The sequence below is a fragment of the Aulonocara stuartgranti genome, assembly GCF_965226115.1.
Source record: "Aulonocara stuartgranti genome assembly, chromosome: 3".
Classification (NCBI taxonomy): domain Eukaryota; kingdom Metazoa; phylum Chordata; class Actinopteri; order Cichliformes; family Cichlidae; genus Aulonocara; species Aulonocara stuartgranti.
In genome coordinates, this window is record NC_138941.1 from 20,322,582 (window position 1) to 20,350,309 (window position 27,728).

Sequence of the window (27,728 nt, forward strand, 5' to 3'; positions counted from 1 at the left end):
ACTTAAATTTTACATTTATTTTCAGGGTTCCCAGGCGTGATTGGCTGTACAGATGGCACTCACATTCCAATCATTGCTCCTTCAGTAAATGAAGGAGACTATGTGAACAGGAAGTCTTTCCACAGCATTAATGTACAGGTACATAGTTCCCTGTAGCATGTCAAACTAACAAATTATTTCATTATAGTAATGGATGCTAATTTGTGTTCTCTGCACTGTGAAGATCATATGTGATGCTGCCAACATTATCACAAATGTGGAAGCCAAGTGGCCAGGCTCTGTCCATGACTCACAAATATTCCGTGAATGTACACTGAGCACAAAATTTGGACATGGTGAGTTGAGAATACTTTAAAATATATAAAGACCAATTGCTTCAGGGACATTTGAACTGAAGTGTACCCTTCTGTCTTAGGAGAGTTCACTGGCTACTTGCTTGGTGATAGGGGGTATCCATGTTTACCCTATTTGCTTACCCCTTACCCTGACCCTGAACCGGGCCCACAGCAGTGATATAATCTGGCTAATTGCAGGACAAGAGCCAGAATTGAAATGACTATCGGAATGCTTAAGGCCCGGTTCCAGTGCCTGCAAAGACTCAGGGTCACCCCAGAAAGGGCATGTGACATTATTGTGGCATGTGTGATTCTTCACAACATTGCCACAATTAGAGGAGAACACTGTCCTTCTGAACCAAACATCAGCAGTGATCCAAACCATGAACATCCTGACCCTCCCACGGACATACAAGATGGAAGAGCAGTCAGAGACACCATATGTCACAATCATTTCTTTTGACCCATCACCTCAACATGTTGAAAGAAGAATAAACAGATTTTTTGTTCAACTGGCTTTATTGGTCGCCTGTATTTCCTGTACACAAAGTATTAAAAGATGTAAACCTCATAAAGTGTCTCTGTTGCTTCCTCCTCTGTAACAGCTGTCAATGTTTCTTCATTATTTTCCTGTAGTAAAGAAATAAACAACATTGCTGTTCTACTGTACACTCATATAATCTGTGGAGTATTAAGAGTACTCACAACTGCATGTTGGTCTGGCTCAACAGGAGGCTGCACCAGATGCAGTACACCATCACCATCAACTGATAGAATATGAGGTTTATACAGGTCACTTATAACTTACAAGGGACCAAATGGCAATTAACAAACATACCAAGCACCTTACACTTCATTGTCATTATGCTCTCAAAGACAACCAAGGCTGAGGGAAGGCAAAATCAGTCGGAAAATAACTTCACTACAAAATAATTCATTATGGTAAAGAGTTTATCAAATGAATGTGTCGCACTGCAAAGGTGACTGTGAAGAAAGGATGTATGCACATCATGTATTATTTTGAATTTACCCCTTATGTAGGCACTTGTGTCTTGCGGGGTTATTGACTCAGAGGATGTCCCCGCAGAGATGCCTTCGGCCACAGGGCGCCCACTGTTTTGGCTGAGGGCCAACTGCTCAGCCTCTGTGAGTGGTGGTGGTGGAGGACCCCCACCTGTTTTTCGGGCCTCCGCTTTTTTTCTGTTGGCTATAACGGGCCACATTTGAGCATACAGAGTAAGCAAATATGTACTTGTAATGTGCTCAGATAATTTCAATAAGTGCTTACAGAAAGAAAATTAATGTAGCCTCTAACTGCAATTGATTTACATGGGACAAACAGACCAAGCACTATGGCTCATAATACAATTACACCTTACCTGTTTGGACTATATTTTTATATTTCATTTTTACTTGCTGCCAGGCACGTTTGGGGCCTGTTGGGTTGCACCTGCGCTCACATCACATCACAAAATAAAATGTATAAAATAACAAATAAAATAACATATGATAAAATAACGTGTTAAATGGGTGGAAATCCCTCGATCAATGTTTAAATTAACACTCACGCATTGACTCTGTCGGCTATGTTTTGCCATGCATGCTTTTGCAGCTGTGGCTGTGTTACTTTTTTCCGCGGAATTTGCATGTTATCGGCATATGCTGCCATCAGAATTTCGGCCTCAAGCGCTGTGAAATACATTGACCGCGCCTTCTTTCCCTCCGTCTCCATGGTGACTCGCTTAATCTGTGCTCCGCTTATCAGGGCTTTATGTATCCTCGTCCGCGCGCTTCACTTGGGGTTAAAGCAACTCCGCGTTGACTGAACTAATTGTTATCAGCCTTTCTGAAACGGAATATTCCGAGTTGGACAGTTCGGGGTTACTCAACCCTGAGTATCGTTTTTCACTCTGAGTTTTCTAAACCGGCTTCCTGAAACAGGGCCCTGGACTCTGATTCAATGGATTCAATCCAGCTCAGAGTTTCATGTCTTCATCAGAATAAAATACATGTACTAATATAACAGAAGTAATGCTCTGAATGCAGGACTGTAATGGAGGATAAATAAGGTTTTTACAGCCTGAAAGAAACATTCAGTTCATATATTTGTAGACAGTGAAGCAGCTTTTAATACTGCAGCTGTTTCCTTCACCTGTGTGTGTGTGAGCCACACCTTCATGTGCTGCTTTAGAAATATGTGGTCTGACTGCTCAGACTGAGTCTAGGAGGAAAGTTCACACGCTGGAGAAAGTTTGGTTCCTAACTTTGTCAGAGTTCGGCTCCAAAGACAAAGAAGACGGAGCTCACAGTCTGTAGATGGTCCTCAGTGTGTGTGTGAAGCCAAGAAAGCACACAGGAGTGTGTTTATGTCAGCAAATCAGTGTGTGTGAAGAGTCTGAGGGAGTGTGTGAATGAGACTCAACACTGAAACCAACAGTCCAAGAAAAGCGTCTGGACTTCTTTAAGTTTAACTTAAAGAAGTCCAGACGCTTTTCTTTTTGTCTCCATAATGTCTCCATAATGCTGCAATGTTATCTGCCCCAGAAACACTGTGCAGAAGCTCTGATGGTGACACAGAAAAGTCACAGTGGAGATACTTCTGTCCACCTTTGATTAGACTCATTATAAAAAGGAAACAAAGTTTGAACACAGTCATGTTTCCAGTTCACTGACTTACATTTATTCCATGGACACTCACTCTAACCTGAAGCACAGCTACAACCCAACATTGTTGAGGCCTCATCTCCTCCTTTCCTGACTGTAGAGGTTAAATATGCAACAACCGACAAATAAAAGAATTTGGTTCATTTCAAAGAAATTCACACGGTGACCAAGTAAAGTAACCGTAGTAAAGGAGACAACATCCCGTTGATGGTGGGATTATTTGAAAGATTTGCTTTAGTCACGTCACCAAATGCAGTTGAACCACCCGTGGATCCATGTTTGACCATTCTACCACTCTGAGCTCTGCTTTTGAATCATTTTATTATTATCATCATTCATTTATTCATTCTTTGGAGGGGGGCTATTTCCTAATGCCGCCCTAATAAGCTGATGTTCAAGGGGAAATATAACAGAAACTCTTTCAGTGTTATTCATTAATAAATTAACAGATAAACTGTGAAGAAGAAAAAACTGAGATTTAAAGGAGAGAGTGAGAAACTTGATCATCCATCCTCATAATACATGTTTATCAGTATCTGCTGTGACCATACTGCAGTAATAACTACAAGTCTACATTTCTGTGACTGTTGATCAATCACAGCAGGAATCTGAGCTCATCTCTGCACACAGAGCAGCTTCAGCTCTGGGATAAACTGCTCGCTTCACGTCCTTCTCAGCTCACAGACACTCATCCTGATATTTTCCTTTAACATTTGATGGTATAATTCATCTGAGTTTACACTTTATCTGCATAAATACAGAAAAACAGACCCAAACACCAGAAACCATCAGTTTCACGTTCAACGGGAAGTGGCTCAAACGTCACAGTTTCATAACGTCACCCTGAACTCCACTCACGGAGTTTCTGTCGCCATTGTAGTTTTTAAAGTCCCGTGATAAAGGCGGGTCTTTCTGTGAATCCGCACGCTCATTGGCTAATAGCTCGAGATTGACACATCGTTATCCAATGAGCGTGCGGGAACTTCCGACATAAAGTTGTTTCCTTTGAAAAACCAAAGTCTGATTATTTTTGCCTCCACTGACGGAGCCTGTTGTTCCCGCCACAGAGACACAGTAATGTCAGAGCGGTGTTAACACTCACCCTGCCTCAGCACAGCTCTCACTCTCCTCCTGCTCTCTCACACTAAACGGAGGCTCAGCTAAACTCACTTCCTCTCTACTTACAGGAAACCAGCGCTCAGAGGAGCCGACCGGCCTCACATTTCACCCACAGACACGAACAGCGTGGAATTATTTTATGTCATAAGAAGAAACATATTCATGTTAACACTCACCTGCCTCAGCTCCACCTTCCTCCTCCTGCTGCTCTGAACGGAGGCTCAATACTTTCACTTTCACTGCTGCTCCCTAAACACAGAGGATGCTGGGACTTGTAGTTGTTTCCTTCCGGTGCGGTCTTCCTCTTTGTTTGTTTGTGTTCAAGTTATTTCGATCATGTAAACATCAACAGAACACGTGAAGCCACACAGAGTTTGTATGTCGAGGTGGGTAGGAGGGTTTGAGGGTTTGGGGAGGGGTCAGAGGGAAGAGGTCTCTCAGTCTTGACAATCCACATTGATGGCATTGCATCTTTCAGCGTGTTTGTGGGTCGATTTGGATGCTCCAGGTGTGAGAGCAGCCACTCAGCCTCTACTGCAGATGTGTGTCACAAGTTCATCTAGTAGTGAGACGGTGGCGCAAGATGGCGAGTTGAGCAGTCGCACGAATTAGGAGCTCGTTGAACTTGTCCCAGAATTTACTTTGTGTTCGTTATTGTTTCCACTCGAAAGTAGTAAAATGACTGCCCCAAGTATAGTTAAACCTGCTAAATTCAAACTCGACCTCAAAAAACAAGAAACAACATCGCCATGTGATGGAAAGGAAGACAGCAGAGAAGGAACGGATCATGACTACGTAGAAAAAACCTTGAAAAAAGAGTGGACGAGCAGCTAGCTGACCTGAGTGTGCAATGCAAGCAAGCTAGTACGATGCTAGCCAGCCTAGCCAAAGCGGTTCAGTTCAACTCGGAGGAGGTGAAAGAATGTAAACAAAAGGTTAAAGAGTTGGAGAGACGAAACGAGCAGTTGACCAAAGATAACTACGATCTCAAGGAGAGAGTGTGAGAGCAAGAAAGGTACAAAATGAGGTGGTGCCTCCGGATTAAAGGATTAGAAGAGAAAAGAGATGAAGGTGTCAGATCGCTGGTTATTGGAATTCTTGGCAAGATCGCACCTGATATGATATCAAAGCTTGAAGAATCTGTGGATGTGGTGCATAGAGTTGGGAAGAAGATTGAGAACAAGGTCCGACATATCATCATTCTGTTTGCTCTGAGACACGTGAAAGAGGAGATTTGGCGTCGCACCAAAGATTCGGCTGTCTGTAAGAACGGCGGTTTCCACTTCGCTGAGGTACTGCCGCGGGAGGACTGGGAAGAGAGGAGGCGGCTGTGGCCGCAAATTGAACAAGCCAGACGGGCTGGGAAACGGGCCTTTTTCCGGGGTCCTCATGGATACATCGAAGGACGGAGGATCATCGACGTTGAATGAAAGACTTGATGTAAGACTGTATACAGTGGAATATTATTAATGGGACAAAAGAGTTCTACTTAAAGTTAAAGGTTATTAGTCACTGAGTTGGTGACAAGTGTTACAATTTAAACTCATGTTTATATATTTTTCTTTTCTTTTTTTAAAAAAAAGTTATTTTCTTAGCATACTCTTATTATGGTTCACTCAAAAATTTCTTTTGGTTCATTAAACGTTCGGGGTTTGAAGGAAATTGTTAAGAGAAAGGCACTTTTTTTATTTTGCAAGGGGCAAAAATGTCACTGTCTGTTTTTACAAGAGACTCACTCTGTGGATGCCGATGTTACCTTTTGGGCTAATCAGTGGGGAGACAAGATTCTTTTCAGTCGTGGATCTAACAGATCTGGAGGTGTGGCGATTTGTTTTAATAAGTTCCCAGGGGAGATTATAACATATAAAGCTGATAGTGAGGGTCATTGGTCAACTGCAGCTTGAAGAGCGAAGGTATATTTCTAATTGTTACAAATCTTTACGGACATAATAACGAAGGTCAAAATAAACATCTATTGGAAAATCTAACAAATGTTATTTCAGAGTTTAAAGTTATGTACCCCACAGATTACATCCTAATAGGAGGAGACTGGAACATGACCTCAGATGAATGGATGGACAGATGGCCTCCTCGCTTAGGAAGGAGGCAACAGAATAACATTATTGAGAACTTTTCTAGTGATAATAATTTTACAGACATTTGGAGAAGTTTGAATCCTGGAGTTAAGAATTATTCATGGTTTAAACCTAATGGAGAAAGCAGGTCAAGAATTGATTATTGGTTAGTGAGCGATGACATTTTGAGGTGTACTTCACCATCTAAAATCTCCAAAGCACCCCTATCTGATCACTGTTTCATTGATCTTGTCTTAGAACCAACAAGGATGAAACGTAGTAGCAGGGGATATTGGAAATTTAATGCCAGCCTTTTAAATAAGGACAAGTATTGTGATAAAATTAGACATAAAATTACAGATATAAAAAATGATGACTCAGTAGTGGGTAATATACAGAAATGGGAACTTATTAAATTCAAAATCAGAGAATTCACTATAAAATTCTGCAAAGAACTGAACAGGGAAAAACGGGAATATGAAAGTAATTTACTTCGTGAAATAACTCAGTGCTGTAGTAAAGAAAAACTAAACGTGCAAGAGAAGAATAAATTGATGGAGTTACAAACTAAATTAGACGATCTTTACCTAGAGAAAGCCCAGGGTGCCTTTATAAGATCGAGAGCCAAGTGGATTGAGGCAGGTGAAAAGAACTCATCATATTTTAGTAAGCTGGAAAAGTGCAGACAGCAGAGAAATCTAATCTCAAGCTTGTTGATAAATGGGACTGAATGTAAAGATTTCAGAAAGATTGGAAAAGAAGTCTTCACTTTTTATTCCAAATTGTACTCCTCAGAATATTCAGCAGCTGATTCTGATAGTTTCTTTGATAAGATTCATAATCTCATCCCATGTATTGACAAGCCGTTCAAAGATCTGTGTGATTCAGAGCTTAAAATTGAGGAACTGCATTTGGTGGTCATGAAAATGGCATTAAACAAGTCCCCAGGGACAGATGGACTCACTACTAATTTTTATCAATTCTTCTGGAAGGACCTAAGAACTTTATTGTTTGATGCATTAAAGGAATCGATAGAGAAAAAAGAAGTGATGCCGAGCACGAAACAAGGGCTGATAACCCTGATCCCTAAATCGGGTAAGGATAAAAGAATTTTAGACAATTTAAGACCCATCACCTTACTAAACACTGACTATAAGATCCTGTCTGGAGCTGTAGCTGAGGCTAAAGAAAGGCATCTCAAACATTATCAGTGAAACACAATCAGGTTTTTTGAAAGGAAGACTAATTCATAACAATATTAGGCTGGTTTTGGATCTCCTTGAATACAGTGAATTAATCCAAGAGGGAGGGTACATCCTGTTCTTGGATTTTTACAAAGCATTTGACTCAGTTGAACATACGTTCATATTAAAAACTCTGCAGTCTTTTGGTTTTGGAGAGGAATTTATCAATGTTATAGAGATGCTATATAATGACATTAACAGCTCTGTTTTGCTAGAACATGGTACATGTTCAAGGTTTGAGGTTAATAGAGGGATAAGGCAGGGATGTAGCAGCTCACCACTTCTGTTCATCATGGTTGCTGAGCTGTTGTCTATTTTGATTAAAAACAGTCACATTGAGGGGTTAACTGTGATGGGTGAACAGATAATAATCAGTCAGCTGGCAGATGATACCACCCTGTTTCTAAGAAATGAGGACCAGATTCCTTTAGCCTTGCAGGCGATCAACCATTTCTCCAAAGCTTCTGGCCTACAGCTGAATATTAATAAATGAAAAATTCTAGCTCTCCATGAGTGTCCCCTGCAAGCAATAAATAATATGCAGATCAAAAAAGAGGTGAAGTATCTGGGCATTGTAATTTGCAAGGATAAGACATCAACAGAAAATAAGAATATCTGTACCAATATAGAAAAGTGTAAGTCAATTTTAAACATGTGGCTGCAAAGGGACATAACTCTGTTTGGGAGAATCTTGCTAACCAACATGGACAGTCTGTCCAGACTCATCTATCCAGCCTTTTCTCTGCCCATACCTCCAAAACTAATTAAATCTATAAATACTCTTAATTTTAGGTTCATATGGAGGAACAAATGTCATTATATAAAGAAAAATGATGTGATTAAGAATTATGAAGAGGGTGGGGCTAATGCCACTGACTTTGATGTTATGAATGGTGTACTAAAATTGAAATGGTTAAGATCTTTCATTAGGAACAAAAATTCCTTTTGGAACATTATTCCCAATGTGATTTTTGGCAAAATGGGTGGAATAGACTTTTTGTTACGTTGTGACTTTGATTGCAGTTCGTTACCTGTTAAACTCTCAGCTTTCCATCAGCAGGTCCGTCTCTACTGGAAATTAATCTATAAACATAGCTTTACTCCTCACAACACCCCTATATGGAACAACAGGTATATCCGTTTGTGTAGGAAATCTGTGTACGTGGATGAATGGAGATCTAAAGGGATTTGGGCTGTAGCTCATTTTATGGATGATAATGGGGTCTTACTAAAACATGAGACGTTTTGTGAGAAATTTGATGTAAGATGTACTGCTAAGAGATATAAATCCCCAGTGAAAGCCATCCCAGTCCCTTTGAGATCAATGATAAAAGAAGATATTGTGCACTCTAAAATTTCTCCTGGACTGAGGCAGCTCTGCATAGCTGGAGTTGAATTTGGTGACAGCAGGTTTACAAACAAAGTGATCAGGAATATTTTGATAAACAAAATTTGCCCAAATCCGGTTAAAAGAAATTATATCCTGAAAGAATTTGAGAGGTTAAGGCGATAAGAAAAAAGTATATTTCACTTCCTCTTTCCCCTAAAGTAAAAGAGGTTCACTTTAAAATCATTAATGAGGTTTATCCAACCAATGAATTCTTAAGACGGAAATTTAACTTAGATGTGAACGCCTGCACATTTTGTGAAAATGATATTGAAAGTCTGGATCACTTGTTTTTCTACTGTGAATCAGTGCACTCCTTCTGGACTGACATGTGGAGCTGACCATTTACCATTTAAAGAGTTTAATCTATGTTAAATAAAAAAATAAAAACCTCCCTATTTTATAAGCATGACTGCCCTTTTTTGCTCATGTTATTTTTTGCCTTTGGTTCAAATCCTTCAATGACTGTTCTTTCTTTTTGTGCTAACTCTTTTAGCTTTGTGCTTATTGTTTTTTTTGTTTGTTTTTTGTTTGTTTGTTTGTTTGTTTTTTTCTTGCTATAATGCTCAACCGAGGATGTAACATAATCGGTTTAATGACGGTGCTGTGTATGTTATACTGTTGTTTGTAAATAAAGTTAAAAAAAAAAAAAAAAAGTTCATCTAGTAGTAGGCTATGGCACTTGGCCACAGGTGGCAGCAGTGGACTGGCCTCCATGTGAGACTGCTCCAGCTGCTATGTGATAGTCCAGCTGCAAACTGAAGATCATATGCAAGTTTTGGAAATTAAACTGTACAATATAAAGCGCCTTGAGGCGACTGTCGTTGTGATTTGGTGCTATATAAATAAAATTGAATTGAAACTCAGAATATTCTTAACTTAGCTTTAAAACCAACCCAATCTAACTCTCCTCCACACTCACAAACAAAGACAAACCAACTGACACATCTGAGTGCACACAAAGTAAACTGCACACTTTAGTTGTGAAGCGAAAACGCTGAAATCGCAGTAATAACACGCACGAGGGGAACGATAACGAAGACAAGATGCTCCTGATCGTTACTCTTGCTGTCCTGTGAACAGCATCGGCGTGGTGTTAATGGTTTGCTTTTGTTTTGGCGAGCGCCCCGTGAATGAGAATATGACCAGGTAAACCCGCGACATTTTTAAATAGTTTGTCGTTCAACAGCAACAAGACTGACGGAGTGTGTTTGAGGAAACCTCACAAATGTCACAGATGAAATATTTGGTGTTTATTTGCTGGTTTGTCGGTAGCAGCTCCTTCAAAGTAAGTCTACCACACATCTGTTTGACCAACGCCAGTTGATTTGGATCACCGGTCCAAACAATTTGAACCATTGTTGTGTTACCATTTGTGTTGAGTTTGACTGATATTTGCTGGATAGCAAATGTTTTAAAGCTGTGCAACCTTTATCTGCACATAGCAGTTAAACTGTTTAGATCAATCTTTATTGATAATATACATTATTTATTTATGAATTACTGTGTACACAAGAATAAGTTAATGTATTAAGTTAAACTGGCTGAAGTTTTTGTATTATTCTTGTGATTTTTTTTATTGGCCTTGTTTATTTACAGGCCAGGTGACCCTTTAGGGGTTTAAAATGCCGAGCCAATGAACGGCTGGGAGCAGGAATCTTTCTTCACTGAAGCTTCCACTTCCACGGGTCTGGTAGGAAGTTGTCCAAGCCAACAAAACAAACAGACAAAAAATCCATCTATCAATCACCTGGATCACCTGTTGAGAAAGAAAAAAGAGAAAACAAGCAAACAAAAGAGAGCAATATAATAAACAACAGCATCACGATGATCTATGTGAATATAACTGTAAATATTGAATATTATTGTGCAGCACGTAAGATCGACAGAGTGACCGAGCCCCAGGCTGAGAGGCCAAAGGCACCCCACCCCCGAAGGAGCCCGAGCGAGCCCCAGGCTCCAGGCCCCCACAAGCAGTACCTGGACGCCCATCCCCGGACACAAAGAACCACCAATGCACCGATGTCTGAGGGCGTCTGCCACTGGCAGGGGGAGTGGTGGGGGGAGATAGGCCTCCATACCTTGGAGGGCCTGAGATGTCCCCAGAGAGGTGGCGTCTGATACCCGACCTGACATATGGACACAGACAAACAGGCACACACAGATACAAACATCCATTCCCACCCTCATGCTCTCATATGCACTTACTCAGCAGCAGGTAAGCGCATAGCCCCTCCTGGTACCCCTCAATGTCTACGTGGATTTAAAATTGAGAGGTGGGCAACGGCACCAGGGGTGAGGTCGTACACCCTGATGGTCTTCTGGATGCCGTGTAGCGTGCCCACCCCCAAGGTCCTATATGTATGTGTTATGAGAGTGTGAGTAATGTGAATGTCTAAGTTGTGGGATAAAATTGAGGCACAGGCAGCCAAAAGGGGACAGAGGGGGGATGCCTCCCCTGCACCCTGGTGACACACCTTTACCCCAAGGCCCTGCATGTGTGGGTGATTGTGGTGGAGCGGGAAGAGGGAGGCAGCTGGAGATGGGGAGGGAAGGAAAGGAGGGGCAAGCAGCATCGCCCGGCCCCACAGAGCCCAGGGCGGCCCACCCGATCCCACCACAGAGAAAACTTCACGCACCCTGTCATCCACTCATCCTCCAGACTACACAAGACATAGACACCCAGGCTGAGTTCTTCCTCCACCTCTCCTGTATCTCCCCCACCTGCAGAGTGAGTTCCTGGAGAGAGGAGACCTCCTGCAAGATGTAACAGCCTCCCCCACCAGTCTTCCATACAAACGTTAGACATGCAAACACTTAACACAGCAACACTGAAAGCATTTGAGTGTAAATTTCATTCAAATCAAACTTTATACACAATTACAATAATGGAAAAAAGACTAAATATTAAAACACTACAACCGCCGAAGAAACAAATAAAACCAATCACAATCAACATCAAAATATGATCATAGAAAAACAGAAGAAGAAGAAGAAGAAGACAGCTCCAGCACCGCCACGACCCTGAAAAGGAGATGTGGAAGCGAATGGATGGATGGAAAAATAGAAGAGACATATCATACAATTCATACACGTTCATGTGATATCTTTGGGTTCAAAAACACAATAACCTTGAATCCTTCTTTTAAATTACATTTAAATTTCAGCTGGCAGCAAAGAAATTAATCAGAAATGAACCACAATTAATCTGCAGCTTCATCAATGTGATGCTGAGTTTCTGACTGAGATTGAGTCTGAACATGTCTGACTCTGTGAAACAGTCAGAGTGTTTCTCTGACAGCAGGAGCCTCTTTACACTCAGCTTCACACAGACGAGCTGAGGAACGATCAAGCAAACTTCTTCTTCTGTCATTTTTAACAGCAGCTTGCATCCAAAGATGTTGCACTACTGCCATCTCCTGGCTTTTACTCTTACTTCTCCTCCAGATCCTCAGATCCTCTTGATGACATCAGTATTTCTCAAAAATGAAAAACCACTCCTTTCACCTCATCAGGACTTAACTGATTAACCACTTTTTCAAACGTAAGTTTCATTTCACCACCAGTTCCCACCCTCAACACTCTCCTTTGACTTCTATACTTCCTGCAACTAATAACCACACGTTCAACCGTCTCCATAGCATTACACCATCACATAACCCAGTCGGATGTTTCCCCATCATAAAAAGAGAACCATTCAGAAAGCAGTGACCTGTTTGTATTCTCCTGCTGCCTATTTAACCCACTACTCCTCTTAACTTCTATTGTGTTTTGTACCCCATGTCTCCCTTTTGTTCCATTATCCCATGCCATTCTCCAGAAGTTCTTACTTTGTGTCCAAACTATTCTTTTCCCTCAGATTTCAACAATGGTATCTGCACATCTATGTCTACTTTTTTAACAGCTGCTTTAGCCAACCTATCTGCTCTTTCATTACCCACAATACCTCGGTTGAGGGGGTCAGACCAGCACAGTCTCTTTCAGCACACATGGATATTTCATCAGTCTCATAGACACTGAGAACAATTTGTGTATGAGACTAAAGAAACAGTCCACACATAATTGAACAAAAGGCCTCTAAAGTTCTGTGGTTGCCACATTTCCACATGACTGTTTAATTACAGCAAAAACCATCATTATAATTATCTTGATTGATATTGTAATCTCAGTTTTCAACACAATTCAACACTCCGAGGATCTCACCTGGACGACCAACTGCTCCAAGCTGGTCAAGAAGGCTCACCAGCGCCTCTTCTTCTTGAGGACTCTGAGGAAGAACCACCTGTCCTCAGACATCCTGGTGAACTTCTATCGCTGCACCATCGAGAGCATCCTGACCAACTGTATAACAGTCTGGTACGGGAACTGCTCTGCCTCGGACCGGAAGGCGTTGCAGAGGGTCGTGAAAACTGCCCAGCGCATCGCCGGAGCACCACTTCCTGCCATAAAAGACATCTACAGGAAGCGGTGTCTGAAAAGGGCTGGGAAAATCATCAAAGACCCCAGTCACCCATCACATGGACTCTTCACCCTCCTGCCCTCTGGGAGGCGCCACAGGAGCCTCCGGACTAAGACCACCAGGTACCGGAACAGCTTCTTCCCCACAGCTGTCAGACTCCTGAACTCTGCCTCCTGACATCTGACCCACGTTAACACATGGACTGAACATACACACACCCACAACCACATACACACACCCACAACGGACAACTGTACCCTCAAACACAATAATAACATGGACTGAACCACCACTCACAACCACCAGCACTTTATATAGCCTCTGTAGAATTATCCACATATCTCACTTATCTTAACTGCACTACTGTATAGCTCTGTGTAAATAATCATTCTGTACATTCGATAATTTTTAACCCTACAACTGTTTACAACTTGCATAGTTCCCATTTCTGTATAGCTGTATATCTCAGATTCCTGTAAAGTTATTTATTTCATATTCTGTATAGTTTTTCATATTTATATCCTGTTCATATCCTGTACATAGCTTGTGCTCACTACAGCCTGTACATACTTATAGTTATACAATATTCACAACATACTTCATACCGTGTACATTATAACATAATAGACCCATTTCTGTAATATACTCACATATCTATATTATTGCTAATATATATTGTAATATATCTATATCACTAAAGCACTTCTGGATGGATGCAAACTGCATTTCGTTGCCCTGTACCTGTGCATGTGCAAAGACAATAAAGTTGGATTCTATTCTATTCTATTCTATTCTATTCTATTGTTCATTAACTTAAACAATGTTACAAGATAAATATATATTCTTAGTGCTTATTTTCTGATTAGATTGTTTTATGTATTTTAATAAGAGAAGCCTTTATAAACCAATCGCAGTGTGTGTCTGGCAGGAAGTGAAGCAGGAAGTCTGAATATAGCTTGTGAGCTTGTGAGAGACGTTTCAAAATGAAAACAGAGGAATTAGAGAATGAAAGTGCAAAGTAATAGTAATGAAAATGATATTAAATAAATGTCTTAGTGTGTTAATACAGGTGCCCATGGACTTGCTCAACCTCCTGGAAGAATACAGCAGAAAAATGATAGATTAACAGAATTGGGAGGAAAACAGGCTTTGGTTTAAAATGTCACAGCTTCACCTCTCATCCTGTCCTTATCCTGAGAAGAAGCTTAAAGGACAGTTAATCTCCTGATGAAGACAGAAGACAGACAGAACAACACCGTGGACTTGAAGAATTAACAGCAGGCAAAAAGACAGTGCACCTGACCTAAAACACTGAAGGGTCCAGCAGCATGTATGTTGATGGAAACATGCGCTCTGAATTACAAGCTGGAAAGTGTACCAGTGACATGACTGTGTGAAACCACTGGATGGGACTGTCTGAGTTCATATTTGCCATGCTGGGAGTTAAGCGCCAAGAAAAGACTGAAAAGAGGAAGAGAGAATGAAGAGAGAAGAAGAAACAGCTGATGTGGGCCTGTGTTTGATTTGGGAGGCCACACAGGAAGTTGAGAGAAGAGGGGACGAGGACCGGTGAGAGGTGAAGGCTGGACGTGTTAAAGTGACAGCAGAGGAAAGTTGGGTTGAACATTGAGGCTGAATTTGTGGGTTTAGAAACATCCAGAGCATCACAACAGAAAGGTAAATAAAAAAAGAAAGAGAGAGAGATAAAGAAATAAATAAACTAATAATACATAAATGAATAGAAAAATAGAAAACACACATGTAGAAATTGTCACATGTGAAATTATTTTTGGAGAGAATCAGAAGTGAGACAGTTTGAATCCACAGTTCAGCGCAAAGATGCAGGAATTAAATCTGATTATAAAAACACATCGAGGCAACGAAGACCAGCTTACACTCAATATTAATATGAACACACAACATACACGCAATGAAGACATGCTTACACTCATGAATGTGAATACATGACATAAATGCTGAATGGTGTAGATTTAACACACTTAAAGGCTGAAGCTGAGGAATAACTCAGGAAGTTGCAGGACAATAGAGGGACTGTTGTGACAAGGAAAAAGAGACTGGGAGGACCAACCAGGGATTAGAAGCTTAAAGCAGGTTTAAAATAGTGAGTTAGAAGTGGTTTCCAGCTGATTGAGCAAAAGAAGTGACGACTGTAGAAATAAAAATAAAAGAATAATAATTGAATTATGCAGCAATGTTTTGAATATGCATTTCTGTTGTCAGGGCAACTTCTCGAGATGTGACTCAATATGCAAATTAGTTGAATGAGTGGGGACAGAAAAAAAAGAAAAACTCAAGTTTCCTGTCTGAGACATGAGTGAAGTTTGCATTGAGAGAAATATATCTGTGACTGTGTGAGAAGAACTGTTTGGTCAAATATATGATAGCAGCCGCAGGACAATTAAATAAAGTCTGTGACTAAGTGCAGTCGTGCAGATCTGGAGAAGAAGTTTATAATTTAGTGATGACACATTGTTATAAAGTGTTTAGAAAGGGCTTAATGGGAATATTACTGTTGGGCAAACTGTGCGGCTTTAACAAGATTTTCTGTGTATTTAGCAGGTGAAACTCTGTCAGCTGACTTCAGACTGTCAGGAAGCTGAAGAACCTGAGGCCAACCACTGAAACATGATGTGGGCAAAATGAACAGAGGGAGGGATTTTAAAGGTGAACATTTAGGACTTACTGCAAATGTTACTATGTCAAACTTACTGTGACTCAAACAGAGGAAATTCTGATTTTTTTCTTTCCACACCCAGCATGTTTTGGGTGTTATATGCTATTAAATACTTTTAAATAAATTAAAAAGTATTTAATAGCATATAACACCCAAAATATGCTTCGGTTCACATTTAACTCCAGAAAATCATCAATCAAAACATGGATATTACCTGACCACAGATTCGTGGTGACTTCACTGCTCTTTTAACTGTTCGGTGTCTTTGTTTGTTTGCTGGTTGTAGAAATGGTTTATATGAGCTTTGAGCTGAGAGTCAGAGGTTTCTGTGGACGCTGCTCATGTCGGCACTTATATTTCTGACCTTTTCTTATAACCGATTAAACATGATCTCCTCCCTTTTGCCCCCATTTTTGGTGGTGTAGGTACAAATGATCAGGCATGACATTCTCATAATAAATAAGATACTGCAAATAATTATTTCTGCATTTGTGCGATTGAAGTGAATTGAAAATGTGTATGAAATGACACTGTTTTAAAGATTTGGCCGAAATAATTTTGGAGTGAATGAGTCTAAACATGATGACCTAACTAGTGATACCCTGACACACACACACACACACACACACACACACACACACACACACACACACACACACACACACACACACACACACAGCATGTTATGCCAGTTTCAGCTGAAACTATGTTTCAAACCATGTTCCGGGTTTTTAGTTCACCATTTATGAGGCTTCAAGAAGAAAATAAAAGACAGATCTGAATGTTTGAAAATGTTTTGGAAAGATTCTGTAAAGATGAGATGAAAAATACTCAAAGGATAAATTTAATTGGTTTATTATTTAGATAAGTTGAAAAAAGTTAAACAAGCAAGTAAATGAAGAAACAAGGTAAAATGAAGTAATAATGAAAAAAGTTAAACAAGTAAATGAAGAAACAAGGCAGAGGAGAGAAAAGCCCAACAATCCCCTCTGAGCAAGCAGTTGGCGACAGTGGGGAGGAAAAACTGCCTTTAAACGGGCAGGAACCTCCGGCAGAACCAGGCTCAGGAGGGGACAATCAACGGCCGGGACTGGTTGGGGGGGGTTAACAGAGGTGGAGCAAGACGAGGCTACATCAGGTGAGGAAGCAGTAGCGTCTCTCCTCCGGAACAAGTGGAACCATTTTTTCTTTTTTTTCATGCACTTTTCCACGAGCGCTTTTTTCTCCAGGATGAGATTTCTCAGCTCATCGATGGTTTCTGCGTTTTGTTCTTCAAGTTTCTCACATCTTTGTTCCACCTCTTCCAATGTTGCTTGTTGTTCTTCAAGCTTGTCTTTGAGTTGTTTGGATGTTGCCTCCTGTATCAGCTTGTCCTTGTGCATGTCTGCATTTCTCTGTTGGACCTCTTTGTGCTTGTCTTCTAACTGCTCGTTTCTTTTCTGGATTTCTTGGAGCGTGAGCTGCAGGTCTTCATGTATTTTGTCTTCTTGTTGTTTTTGCGCCTGCATTTGAGTGTTTTCACGCTTCAAGTTATTGAATTCCACCAAAATCCCCTTAACGAGCTCGGAGTTGTTTCTCGCTATCTGATCGATCCTTCTCTGCATCTGTGAGCAGCGTTTCTCCAGTTTGTCCTTTTCTTCTTCCACTTTAGTTGCTTTGTCCTCCAGCTGATTACAAAACTCTTGCAGTTTTAGATTTTTAGACTCAAAGTCCTGGACGATACGTTTTCCTTCTTTCAGTCTTTCTTGCTGTTGCTCTTTCTGTTGAAGAAGGTCTTAATTTTGGCGCAGTGTTTCATCCAGGCTTTCTCTCAGCATGCGGTATTTTTCCTGCATGCTCTTCAGTTCGTGCTGCATGTCTCGTTGCTTTTTGTCCTGCTCTTCCTTCTGTTGGAGGAATTCTTTCTTTTCTTCCACAGCTTCATGGAGGAGCCGATTTTTTCGGTCCATGTATTGGAGATCCCGTTGTATCTTATCAGTCATCGTTTTCTTGTCTTGGAGCTGGTTGGTCATTTCTTTTAGTTCTGCACTCTTTTGCCTGTTTTCTTTAATGAGGTGCACAATCTGCTCTCGGCTCTGAGCAAACTTGATTCCCCAGCCCTCATTAATAATTTTTATGTCCGGCTGGCGCTGTTGTGTTTCTTCCAGCTCTTTATTTTGGGCTTCCATTCGTCTACATTTGTCCTCCAGTTGAAGTTTCTCTTCTTCAATTTGTTGCATTTTTTTCTGGAGAAGGTAGTTTTCCTTCCTACTCTCCTCTAACGCCCTTTGGAAGGATGACACGCCATTTGGGGAAATTGGCCGGCCACGCCAGGAAGGAGAGGCGGCGTAATCTTTTTGAATTGGTTGTTTTTTTCTTGGAAACATGTTGGAGTTTCTATACGATGACTTTGAAGAGCTTGTGGTGAACGTTTTGTAGGCTGCAAACACAGATGCTGCTGAAACGAACTAAAACTTGCATTTTCTCACCCCTACTTAAGGAAAAACATCAAAGGACTTAAGATTCTTAAGATCTATGACATCATCACTCCCTAAGCCAATGAGATTGTCACAAGACATTTTGGAATGGGGTATTTTTTTTTTAACTGTTTTCAAACTTAACTTAAAATTTCAGTGTTTCCTGGTTGTGGACTATTGGTTAGTCCAGCCGATTAAGAAATTAATTGTCACAAACATCCCTAATATTATATAACAGACGACAGAAAACACGAGTTTTTTTTCTACTCAATAGAGGTATAATAAAAGTTTTTTTAATTATCCTACTTTTTATAAAAGAGAACATTTATTAAAGATTATGTATTTAATTAAAAAACTCTGTTCATCTAAAGCAGGGGTCAGCAACCTTTAAGACCCAAAGAGCCAAAGAGCCATAATTGGCCTATCTGGGGTTGAAAGGCTCGATAAATGCACGGCGTTTCGCCGGGTACACCGGCTTCCGCGAGTGTGACACTTATTTTGAGCGATGAAAAAATAACAAAATATAATTTTATTTGTATATTGCAAAATCACAATAATCTTCCAATTTAGAACTACAAGTTAAAAAAAGAACTAACATAAATAAAATACACTTCAGCTAATTTATTTTCACAAACCACGCGGAGCCGCACTATAAGGACTAAAGAGCCGCAGGTTGCCGACCCCTGATCTAAAGGGTTTAACAAAAAGGGGGAGCTTCCTGCTGGAAATTGAAATGTCCCCATGTCCCCACTGGGCGATCGTGGCTCAAGAGTTAGGAGTTCGCCTTGTAATCGAGCCCCGGCTTGGACAGTCTCGGTCGTTGTGTCCTTGGGCAAGACACTTCACCCGTTGCCTACTGGTGGTGGTCAGAGGGCCTGGTGGCGCCCCAGGGTGGCTGTAGCTACATCACCAGTGTGTGAATGTGTGCGTGAATGGGTGGATGACTGAACGTGGGTGCTTAACTAGTTAAAAAAACAAACAAACATCTGTCTCTTATTTTTTATGTCACACAGGAAAGAAGCTTCAATATCTGATGAGAGGACATTAATTTGTTGGTGTTTGTGGTGTTTGGTGCAGTTTTCTTGTTCTCTGGCTTGTTGTTTATTTACAGTGGAGATGAAGATCTCTAACAAGTTGATTTGTTCACATTTGCGCATCTTAATTTTTAAGAGGAATGTGTTTTTTTGAGTTTGTACACTATATGCATGTAAGGCAACCGTTTCCTTTTTCTGTATTTTTGTGTGCTGCTCTTTTAACAAAAGGGGAACAAAAGACATTTAAATCGACCTCAGATGATTTGTTTAAATTTTTACAAGGTCTTACTGAGGTGATGCAAAGTGAAACATGCTTCTTTTTTGGTAATGTGCTGGAAAAGCTTGAAAATTGACCTTGAATGTGCTTAAAAAGTGCTTGAATTTGACCCTAAAAATGTGTATGAACCCTGCATATATTGCAGTATTTACAGTTTATAGTAGGAATTTCATGGCAACAGCTAATCTTTATTTTGTTTACTGGGAAATGAAATGCTGCCAATTCACAAAGCTGTGCTTCAGCTGCACTTCCTGTTGTAGACTTGTGATGCACACAGGCTCTGTTCCAGCACTCAGCATGTTCTTCCTTATTTGCTCCACCAGGGGGAGCTCCTAAACTATGACATCCTGATAGGAGTGAACCAGGGAGAGGGGCTGAAGTTTGTGGACGACAGTGAGGACAACGACGGCATCTCAGCTGCGGCGTTCGACTACACCATCTCCAACTTTGTTGACAACCTCTACGGCTACCCAGAGGGTGAGGACGCCACCTCTGTACACTGCCACTTTTTCAGTTATTCCATTTTACAGCCTCCTCTCACTTAACTGCATTTTGCAGCATCATCAGGTTTTGTCTCATTAGGAGCCGCGTTTGTTGATTTGTTCGTTTTTTTCTGTTTGCTGTATTCATTAAAATAAACGGATAATCGTCAAAATGACAAATGTGGACAATTATCAAAGCTTACATTACAATTCTGACAGCTTGAGTTCACATGAATTTTCAAAAGAATATAAAAAGCTGTGAAAGTGCTTTAAGCGTTTAAAACATGCGAGTAAAGAATGGAATCAGTAACATGTGAGCCCAGTGAAGTGCATCAAACAAGACAAGCGTGCTAAAGAGAGCCACTCATCCACATCACGGCGTGTCTGCGCCTTAACCTTTGAGGCTCTGTGGGCAGTAATGCTATCATCCCCCAGGTAGTGGGCTCCCAATCTCAGTGTCGGTGTTTCTGACAGATCGGCCTGCGAACCCCTCACAGCCGGACCACAGTCACAGTACAGACATGTTTGGATAATGCAGTCATGCTTCCTCTCTGCTGCCTGTCACTCCTTCTGTTATCAGAAAGACTTTTTTTCCTCTCTAGATTTCTCACTCGCTTCCTGTTTACGGACCACCAGTGGGTGGCACCAGCTGTGGCCACTGCCAAACTCCATGCTGAGTTTCAGTCCCCAGTTTACTTTTACACGTTCTATCACCACTGCCAAACCGAGACGCGGCCCGAGTGGGCCGACGCCGCGCACGGAGACGAGATACCTTACGTGTTCGGCGTACCGATGATCGGTGCCACGGACCTGCTCCCGTGCAACTTCTCCAAGAACGATGTGATGCTGAGCGCTGTGGTCATGACTTACTGGACTAACTTCGCAAAGACTGGGTAGGCCTCATGTCACAGTAGTGTAAACTGTACACGTTACTGTATGTTCTCTGATAGCCTTCTAGTCATCTTGAATACTTGAATCTAGGTTGCTAGTTTAATTCCCGTGTGGCTTTGAAGAATTGAACATACTGGTTCACCAAAAGCATCCAGATCCCAGAGCAGCCGGTTGGTCTTAGATAGTTTAAAGGTTGCACAGAGAATGGGCCTCCTGTCTGTATTCAGTGTATTGATGCCACATGTTACTTATAATGGAGACTGAATATAACTTTGAACTGAAACGTTTAACCTTTATGCTCCACCAGGGACCCCAACCTGCCCGTCCCTCAGGACACCGAGTTCATTCATACCAAGCCCAACCGCTTCGAGGAGGTCATCTGGACCAAGTTCAACTGGAAGGACAAGCAGTACCTTCACATCGGTTTGAAACCTCGTGTCAGAGACAACTACAGAGCTAACAAAGTGGCCTTTTGGCTGGAATTAGTCCCTCATCTTCACAGCCTGCACGACGTGCTCTTTCCCACCACTACGCGCTCCCCCGCAGGCCGTGACCCCGGCACCATGAGGCCCAGAAACAACGTTCCTCGAACCACTCGTCATCCTTACCCTACCTTCCCATCAGATCCTGAGCCCGAGGGCTCAGAGCGCCCGCCCCAGGACCTCTTTCCCGGAGACACCCGCGACTACTCCACCGAACTGAGCGTGACAGTTGCAGTTGGAGCGTCGCTCTTCTTCCTCAACATCCTGGCCTTCGCCGCCCTTTACTACAAGCGTGACAAGCGGCACGAGATGCGCCGGCACCGGCTGTCCCCTCAGCGGGGCGGCCCCGCCAACGACCTGGCTCACAGCCAGGAGGAGGAGATCATGTCCCTGCAGATGAAGGACTGGGAGCACGACGCTCACCACGACATGGAGCCCCTGCGACCCCACGACATCCTGCGGCCCGCCTGCCCTCCCGACTACACCCTGGCGCTGCGCCGCGCCCCCGACAACGTGCCGCTGATGACGCCATACACCATCACCGTGATCCCCAGCACCATCACCAGCATGCAGCCTCTTCACGCCTTCAACACATTCCCCTCCACCGGCCACAACAACACCCTGCCCCACCCCCACTCCACCACCAGGGTATAGTAGGGACAGGCCCGACACAGCGCCACCTAGGGACCAGGAACACTGGCTCTGCTTCCGCTCTGGAAGGGAGGCCTCTAGACGTGGGCCTTCGTTCTGTCCTCTTATTCTCTTCTTTCTCCAAAAGCAACTCCACCTGCTGCGTCATGTGCTGTGAAACTTGGCAGCTCCCTCCACTGGTGGCATGTGGAGGTGCAACTGAAGTGTCCAGCAGCAGATGAGCAGTTTGGGGTGGGTGACTCAGATCTTTCAAAGATACTGTTTTCAAAGACGGTCTGCTGTTTCCAGGCTCAAGACCTCCAACATTTGTCAAAGGGACGAATGCTCTCTCGCTCCTCGCTGTTTTCTCTTTTTTATGTTGGCGTCATCTCTTTTTCCATCTCCTGTGTGTTATGTGCACATTATGCTTCTCTTTTCTACATCCGTGTTTTATTACTGCTCTCTTCCTCTCATTTGACACGCCTCCCTCCTGCTCTTCTCTAAAAATTCCCGATCTGCTGAGCAGTTTGGAGGCGGGAGGCGTACACCAAACATATAACTATGAAAACACTGATATCTTTCATTCGACCAGCATTTTTAGGTGCCAAGTAAGTACTGCTGTGTTTCATTTCTCATCGAGGGAGAAGAAAAACCAAAGAAAAATAGAGTTTCGCTATTTACCGTCAACTAACAGAGTTCTGTCATGTTCTCATGACAAAGTGCCAAACTGGCCTCAGTCGTGATTTTCTTTCTTCCATCTTCTCTCTTTTTGTTGTTTTGTTTGAAGCATTTGTTTAATTGTTGTTTTTTATTGTGTGGAAAGAATTTTTCTGAAAATATAGATATAGAGAAAAGATATTATATATAGTTCTATATAAAATGTGTACAAAGGAGAAAGTATATAAAAGGGTTTTCTCAGTGGGGGATCTATGCATGAATTATTTTTAAAGACGCGGGGAAAAGGACACTGTACCTGTCGATGCACGTTTCCCAAAATCTAAACGAGTCATATCGCTCCATGTTTGCTACTTTTGGTTTTTGGTTTTCTCCCGCAGAGTAAGAGCATCGCAGGAGCATCGCAGGAGCATTGCAGGAGCATCGCAGGAGCTCCTGAAGTCAAACGACGCCTCCCAGCACTCATTTATTAAAACGGAGTCGATGCCAAAAGTCTTAAACGTTAGAATCAAAGCAACAGCTGTGAACTCAGTCATGGTGTCATGTGCAGCCTCCGTCTTACTGTCACTACTTTTTCATTTTAGGGTACGTGAGGTAAAGCGTCCGTCGATGTAGCTTGATTGTACAAAATAATTTTTCTACGTTATTAACAAAACAGAGCAGAGACTGATGCTGCTCCTGTCTGACCCCCTTATGTCTGCCACATGTGTATTCTGACTTCATATCATCACTGCTCCCTCCCTCCTCCTCTCTCCATCCTACACCGCCTTTGTTATTTAACACCGACCCCCCCAAACTGATAATCAGACAAATTCCCAAACAGCTGACTTCACTGTGTCGACACCGTTCCTGACTATTTCTGACCTCAGCTCAGCTCTGCTATTATCCTCACATTAAGGGTTCGTTCACCTGCCTGCAGATGATCTGTGAGCTCGTCGGTTGTAAATTAAACTCTAAGCACACTGAGGGTAACCGGGAGGCGTTGAAGGATACAAAAAAAACAACAACAGCAATAGAATAATATTAAACACAAAGTGAACCCGTCTTCCTTCATTAAATAGGTTCTTTTAGATGTTAAGGAGGAATTGACTTAACCAGGCTGGCGGAGAATGAAGACAACCGGACACCTGCGGCAGATGGGGAATCAGTGAACTTTTATTGAGACAGAGACAACCTCTCAACACAGCTCACATCAGGAGATTCCCAAGATTTGCTGTGAGGATGGGTATATATTCTCTAAAACTTACAGGAGGGGGTTGTGAGGAAAGTGCTGCATTAGCAGAAAAACAACTCCATAAAAGGAAATCGGCCTTGGGTGTTCTAGTCTCTTCGCTTGCAGATATCTTGCACCTGCAGGATGAGGCGATCGCTTCTTATCGCTCTCAAGGCCAAAGTCGTGAGCACATTTTTATTACACAGTTGCACAGTAACTTTAAAGCTGAACAATATTTAAAGCTGAATAATGTTTGATCAGATTATATTTTCTTCAAATCCCCCTTTTGACCCATCTTAAATGGGTCAACACACAAAAATAAGTAACATTCAAAGGAACACAGAGACGTGTCGAAGCCTGGCTCGAAAAACTCCTCGGGTCTTATCATTTGTCTTTATCTGTCATTGCAGATGAGGAGAAAAGAGTCCAGGCACCACCCTGCCCAGGGGTCGGCTGCAAGCAGTCTCGGTTCCCGACGAAAGCAGTAACAGCTGTCCTGCACACAAGGATACAACGAGTCAGTGCAACCAGGGTAGTGACACAAGATTAACAGTTCCTGTAACCCAGCAACCAGAAAGCATAAGTAATGATAAAAATGTGGAGAGTACAGAGTATACTATAATAATGTGAGATATAAACGTGAAAATGTGAAAGAATAAATCAACCGTAAAATAAACCCAGAACGGTAACTGCTAAGGACATTCAAAAGTGAATATGGTAAAACGTGAGGAAGGGGTGTGGAAAAAAAACAATTTATATCCAGTGGTGGGAGTACACATTCGCTCAGGCTTAAGTCCGGAGACCCTGAGAACATCGCTTAACCCTCACAACCCGACCAGACACAGTTCAACCAGATATATCCTTCAAGAGGAAGTGGGTGAGGGAAACAATTAATAACAAGCCTAATACAAAACACCACAGAGAAACAACCATTCTAGAAGCATTTAAACAAGAGAAAGACGATAATGTTCGTCACCCTCACGATCAGAGTTTTCATCATCCGTTGGCGAGGAGGTGGGAAGTTGACTAGCCAATAAAGGCATCTGCCGGGCGAGATCCTTATCCTCAGGAGTGAGAGCTGTAACAATCAGTCTCTGGAAGAGGGATCGAATGCATGGAATACAACAGCAACCGCAGGTGACTAGGACAGCAACAAAAACTGAGATGGAAACTAGGATGGAAGCTACAAGGGCCTTATATTTGCCAAACATGTTAAGCCAAGAGTCCCACATGGCAGTATCAACGCCCGAGTGTTCCTTCATTTTAACAGTAAGAGCTGTGAGACCAGTAATAGCTTTAGTGAGGGAACCATCAGGAGCTGTGTTATTGGGGATATAGGTACAGCACTCCTGACCAAAAAGGCTGCAGACTCCGCCTCTTTCTGCGAGGAGAAAATCCGTTGCGACCCTGTTTTGGAAAGCCATTAGGGAAGTGGCAGATAACTGTGCATGCACAGCTTCAAAACCATCTCGAGTGTAATTAGCCAACAGTTGCACATTAAAGTGAATGTAGTTAATTCTGTCTACATTCGCATTTATTTCAACCATCCAAAGTATCGAGGCCCATCCTGCTTTAACCTGGTCTCGCAGTTTATATTCATCGGGGACCCCACGGGGTATACCTACAGCATCAATATAGGTTGGATTGTGAGCTGAACCTGGGATTAGAGAACGTTTAGAGCGGCGTTCAGAGGAGGATGGGAGGCCAACTTCGTGTACTTCTATAGAGAGATCTACTGGAGTGACTAAAACAGGTAAAATAAGAGTTATGAGAGCGCAAAGACCTGACGCATCCCGAGGGAAACCATCATATAACTTGTTATTGCCACACCACCACCACAAATCAGCCCTAGCCGTAGGTCGGAAGTTTGGTTTCATAACCGTCATCTCAGTACACCAAGAAGAGTTCAAGCTACCTAGTTTTACTGCATTGCCAGTCAGGTTAATACAAGTGAAATTGTTCACAGCTACATCTGAAGAAAAGAAAGGTGGTTTATTAGAGACCGAGCGTTGAGTTTTAGGAAAGTGGTTTTCCAGATATGAGCAATGACCTCGTTTTGTATTGTTCATAAGATGCAGGAGACATGCACTATTGACTGGCGCCGGTACCACCCTTAAAGTGGGGCGGGCTCCCATACACACTATGCAGTCGGAAGCCGTCTTGTCAGCAGCTTGTTCAGCTAGTAGTAACCAGTTGTTTGTTGCTCCAGAAATACCGGTTAGAATTTGGAAGAGGTCATCTTTAGACATTTTATTTGTGTCTACAATGCGTATTCGGCCGTTTCTCCCCCCGTTTGTATATGTCACCGGAGGGCCATTAAAGGTGGGGTTATCATCTTTAACTACAGAGCTTGGAGCTGCACCAACGCTAGGGCATATTTCCATTTGCCAATACAGGGCGGTGCGATCAGTCCAAGGGGCAAGTATAAATTGTTGACAGGAGGTCAAGGCCAGATCCTTTAGGGTAAAAATTAAGCCTGAAAGATCCGGTTTTTTTGCTATTCTGAGCATATTTTGGTTTCTCCAGTGCAAAGCCTGACCCCTAGAGTGCTTGGACCAATCGAGGTCCGTTTCTGACACTAAACTGGACCACTTCCACTGATGCCAACCTCCCAGGGTTATATACCACACTGAGGAGGAGAGATGTACTGCAAGGTTAAAAAGATCCCCCCCTTGGTCTTTGGTGACGGGAGTAACTGGGAAGCTAGCGAAATCTATTTCGACTACCCAACTTTTATTGTTGGGGACACAGAGAGTAATCATTCTAGTCGTACTTGGGGTACAGGAGGTAACCGTGTCTCGTTTCTTTCTAAATGGATCGGGCATGGGCAAAACTGGAGAGGAAGTGGTGGGCAAGACCCTAGGGGCTACATTTGTCAGATTGGGACTGTCAGAAGGGGGCGAAGCTTTTGAACTTGAAGGTGTCAGAAGTGTCGGGGGCCCTTCACAGATCAGGATTATGCCAATGGGAATGAGACCCAGGGCCAGGAAGCAAACAAAGACGCAACATCTTTGCCTGCCTGTCATTTCAGGGGGAAAGGGCCAAGACATGTTTACTTAGCTTGGATGTCTTCTAATAGAGGATGATGGGGCACAGAAAGGTGGTCCAGTTCCCCCCACCTCGCCAAGGGCGTGTTCTAGGAGTTAAAGAGCAACAAAAAGTATCAGTGACACAACTTTAAATGAGCTTTCAGCGGTTAAAACTATTGCAATGTAAAATGTAAATCTTAAAAACTCAAGCCAATATAAAAGCAAAGTCATAAAAGATGTTAAAAATAGAAAAATAAAAATGTTTAGTTCAGTATGAAGAACACCCCCTTTTGTAACCAGCCGGCTTGTAGGTTGAGTTTTGGCTCCCTCAAGTGGTTGGTGATGCTGTTGCAGCTCCTTCTGACAGGTCCTTCTGCACCTCTCTCAAGGTTCTTCCTGGTTCGGTGGCAGCAGCGCACTGTGTGTAATGAAACCAGGTGTCACCTTTCCCTTCGAGCCTGACAGCGTGGGAGGTCCGCTCTGTTATGCGGTAAGGGCCTGTCCAGCGAGGCTCAGCCCACTTTCTCTTTGTGACTTTCAGGAGGACGTAGTCCATTCCAGGTGTAGCCGCCTCTTTCTGC

General features: G+C 42.4%; 2 protein-coding genes and 2 long non-coding RNA genes across 4 annotated transcripts in view; 3 read left to right on the forward strand and 1 right to left on the reverse strand.

Moving 5' to 3' along the window:
* LOC309700493 (uncharacterized protein) overlaps window positions 1-27,728 on the reverse strand; it is a 2,098,293-nt gene that overhangs the window by 2,033,372 nt on the left and 37,193 nt on the right. The gene's annotated exons all lie outside the window — the stretch shown is intronic.
* Window positions 5,542-15,874, forward strand: LOC309701656. Its single transcript, XR_014275207.1, has 3 exons — window positions 5,542-5,558; window positions 7,219-7,288; window positions 15,861-15,874. It is a non-coding gene; the product is annotated as an uncharacterized lncRNA (long non-coding RNA).
* On the forward strand, window positions 18,343-23,068 carry LOC309698093 (neuroligin-2-like; the record flags this gene model as incomplete). The annotated part of the gene is made up of 5 exons (XM_082520373.1): window positions 18,343-18,381; window positions 20,069-20,222; window positions 20,663-20,750; window positions 20,830-21,120; window positions 21,426-23,068. 5 exons carry the CDS (start codon window positions 18,343-18,345, stop codon window positions 22,252-22,254), a joined length of 1,401 nt encoding a protein of 466 aa, XP_082376499.1. The 3' UTR covers window positions 22,255-23,068.
* Window positions 23,888-27,113, forward strand: LOC309701512. Its single transcript, XR_014275017.1, has 2 exons — window positions 23,888-25,132; window positions 26,441-27,113. It is a non-coding gene; the product is annotated as an uncharacterized lncRNA (long non-coding RNA).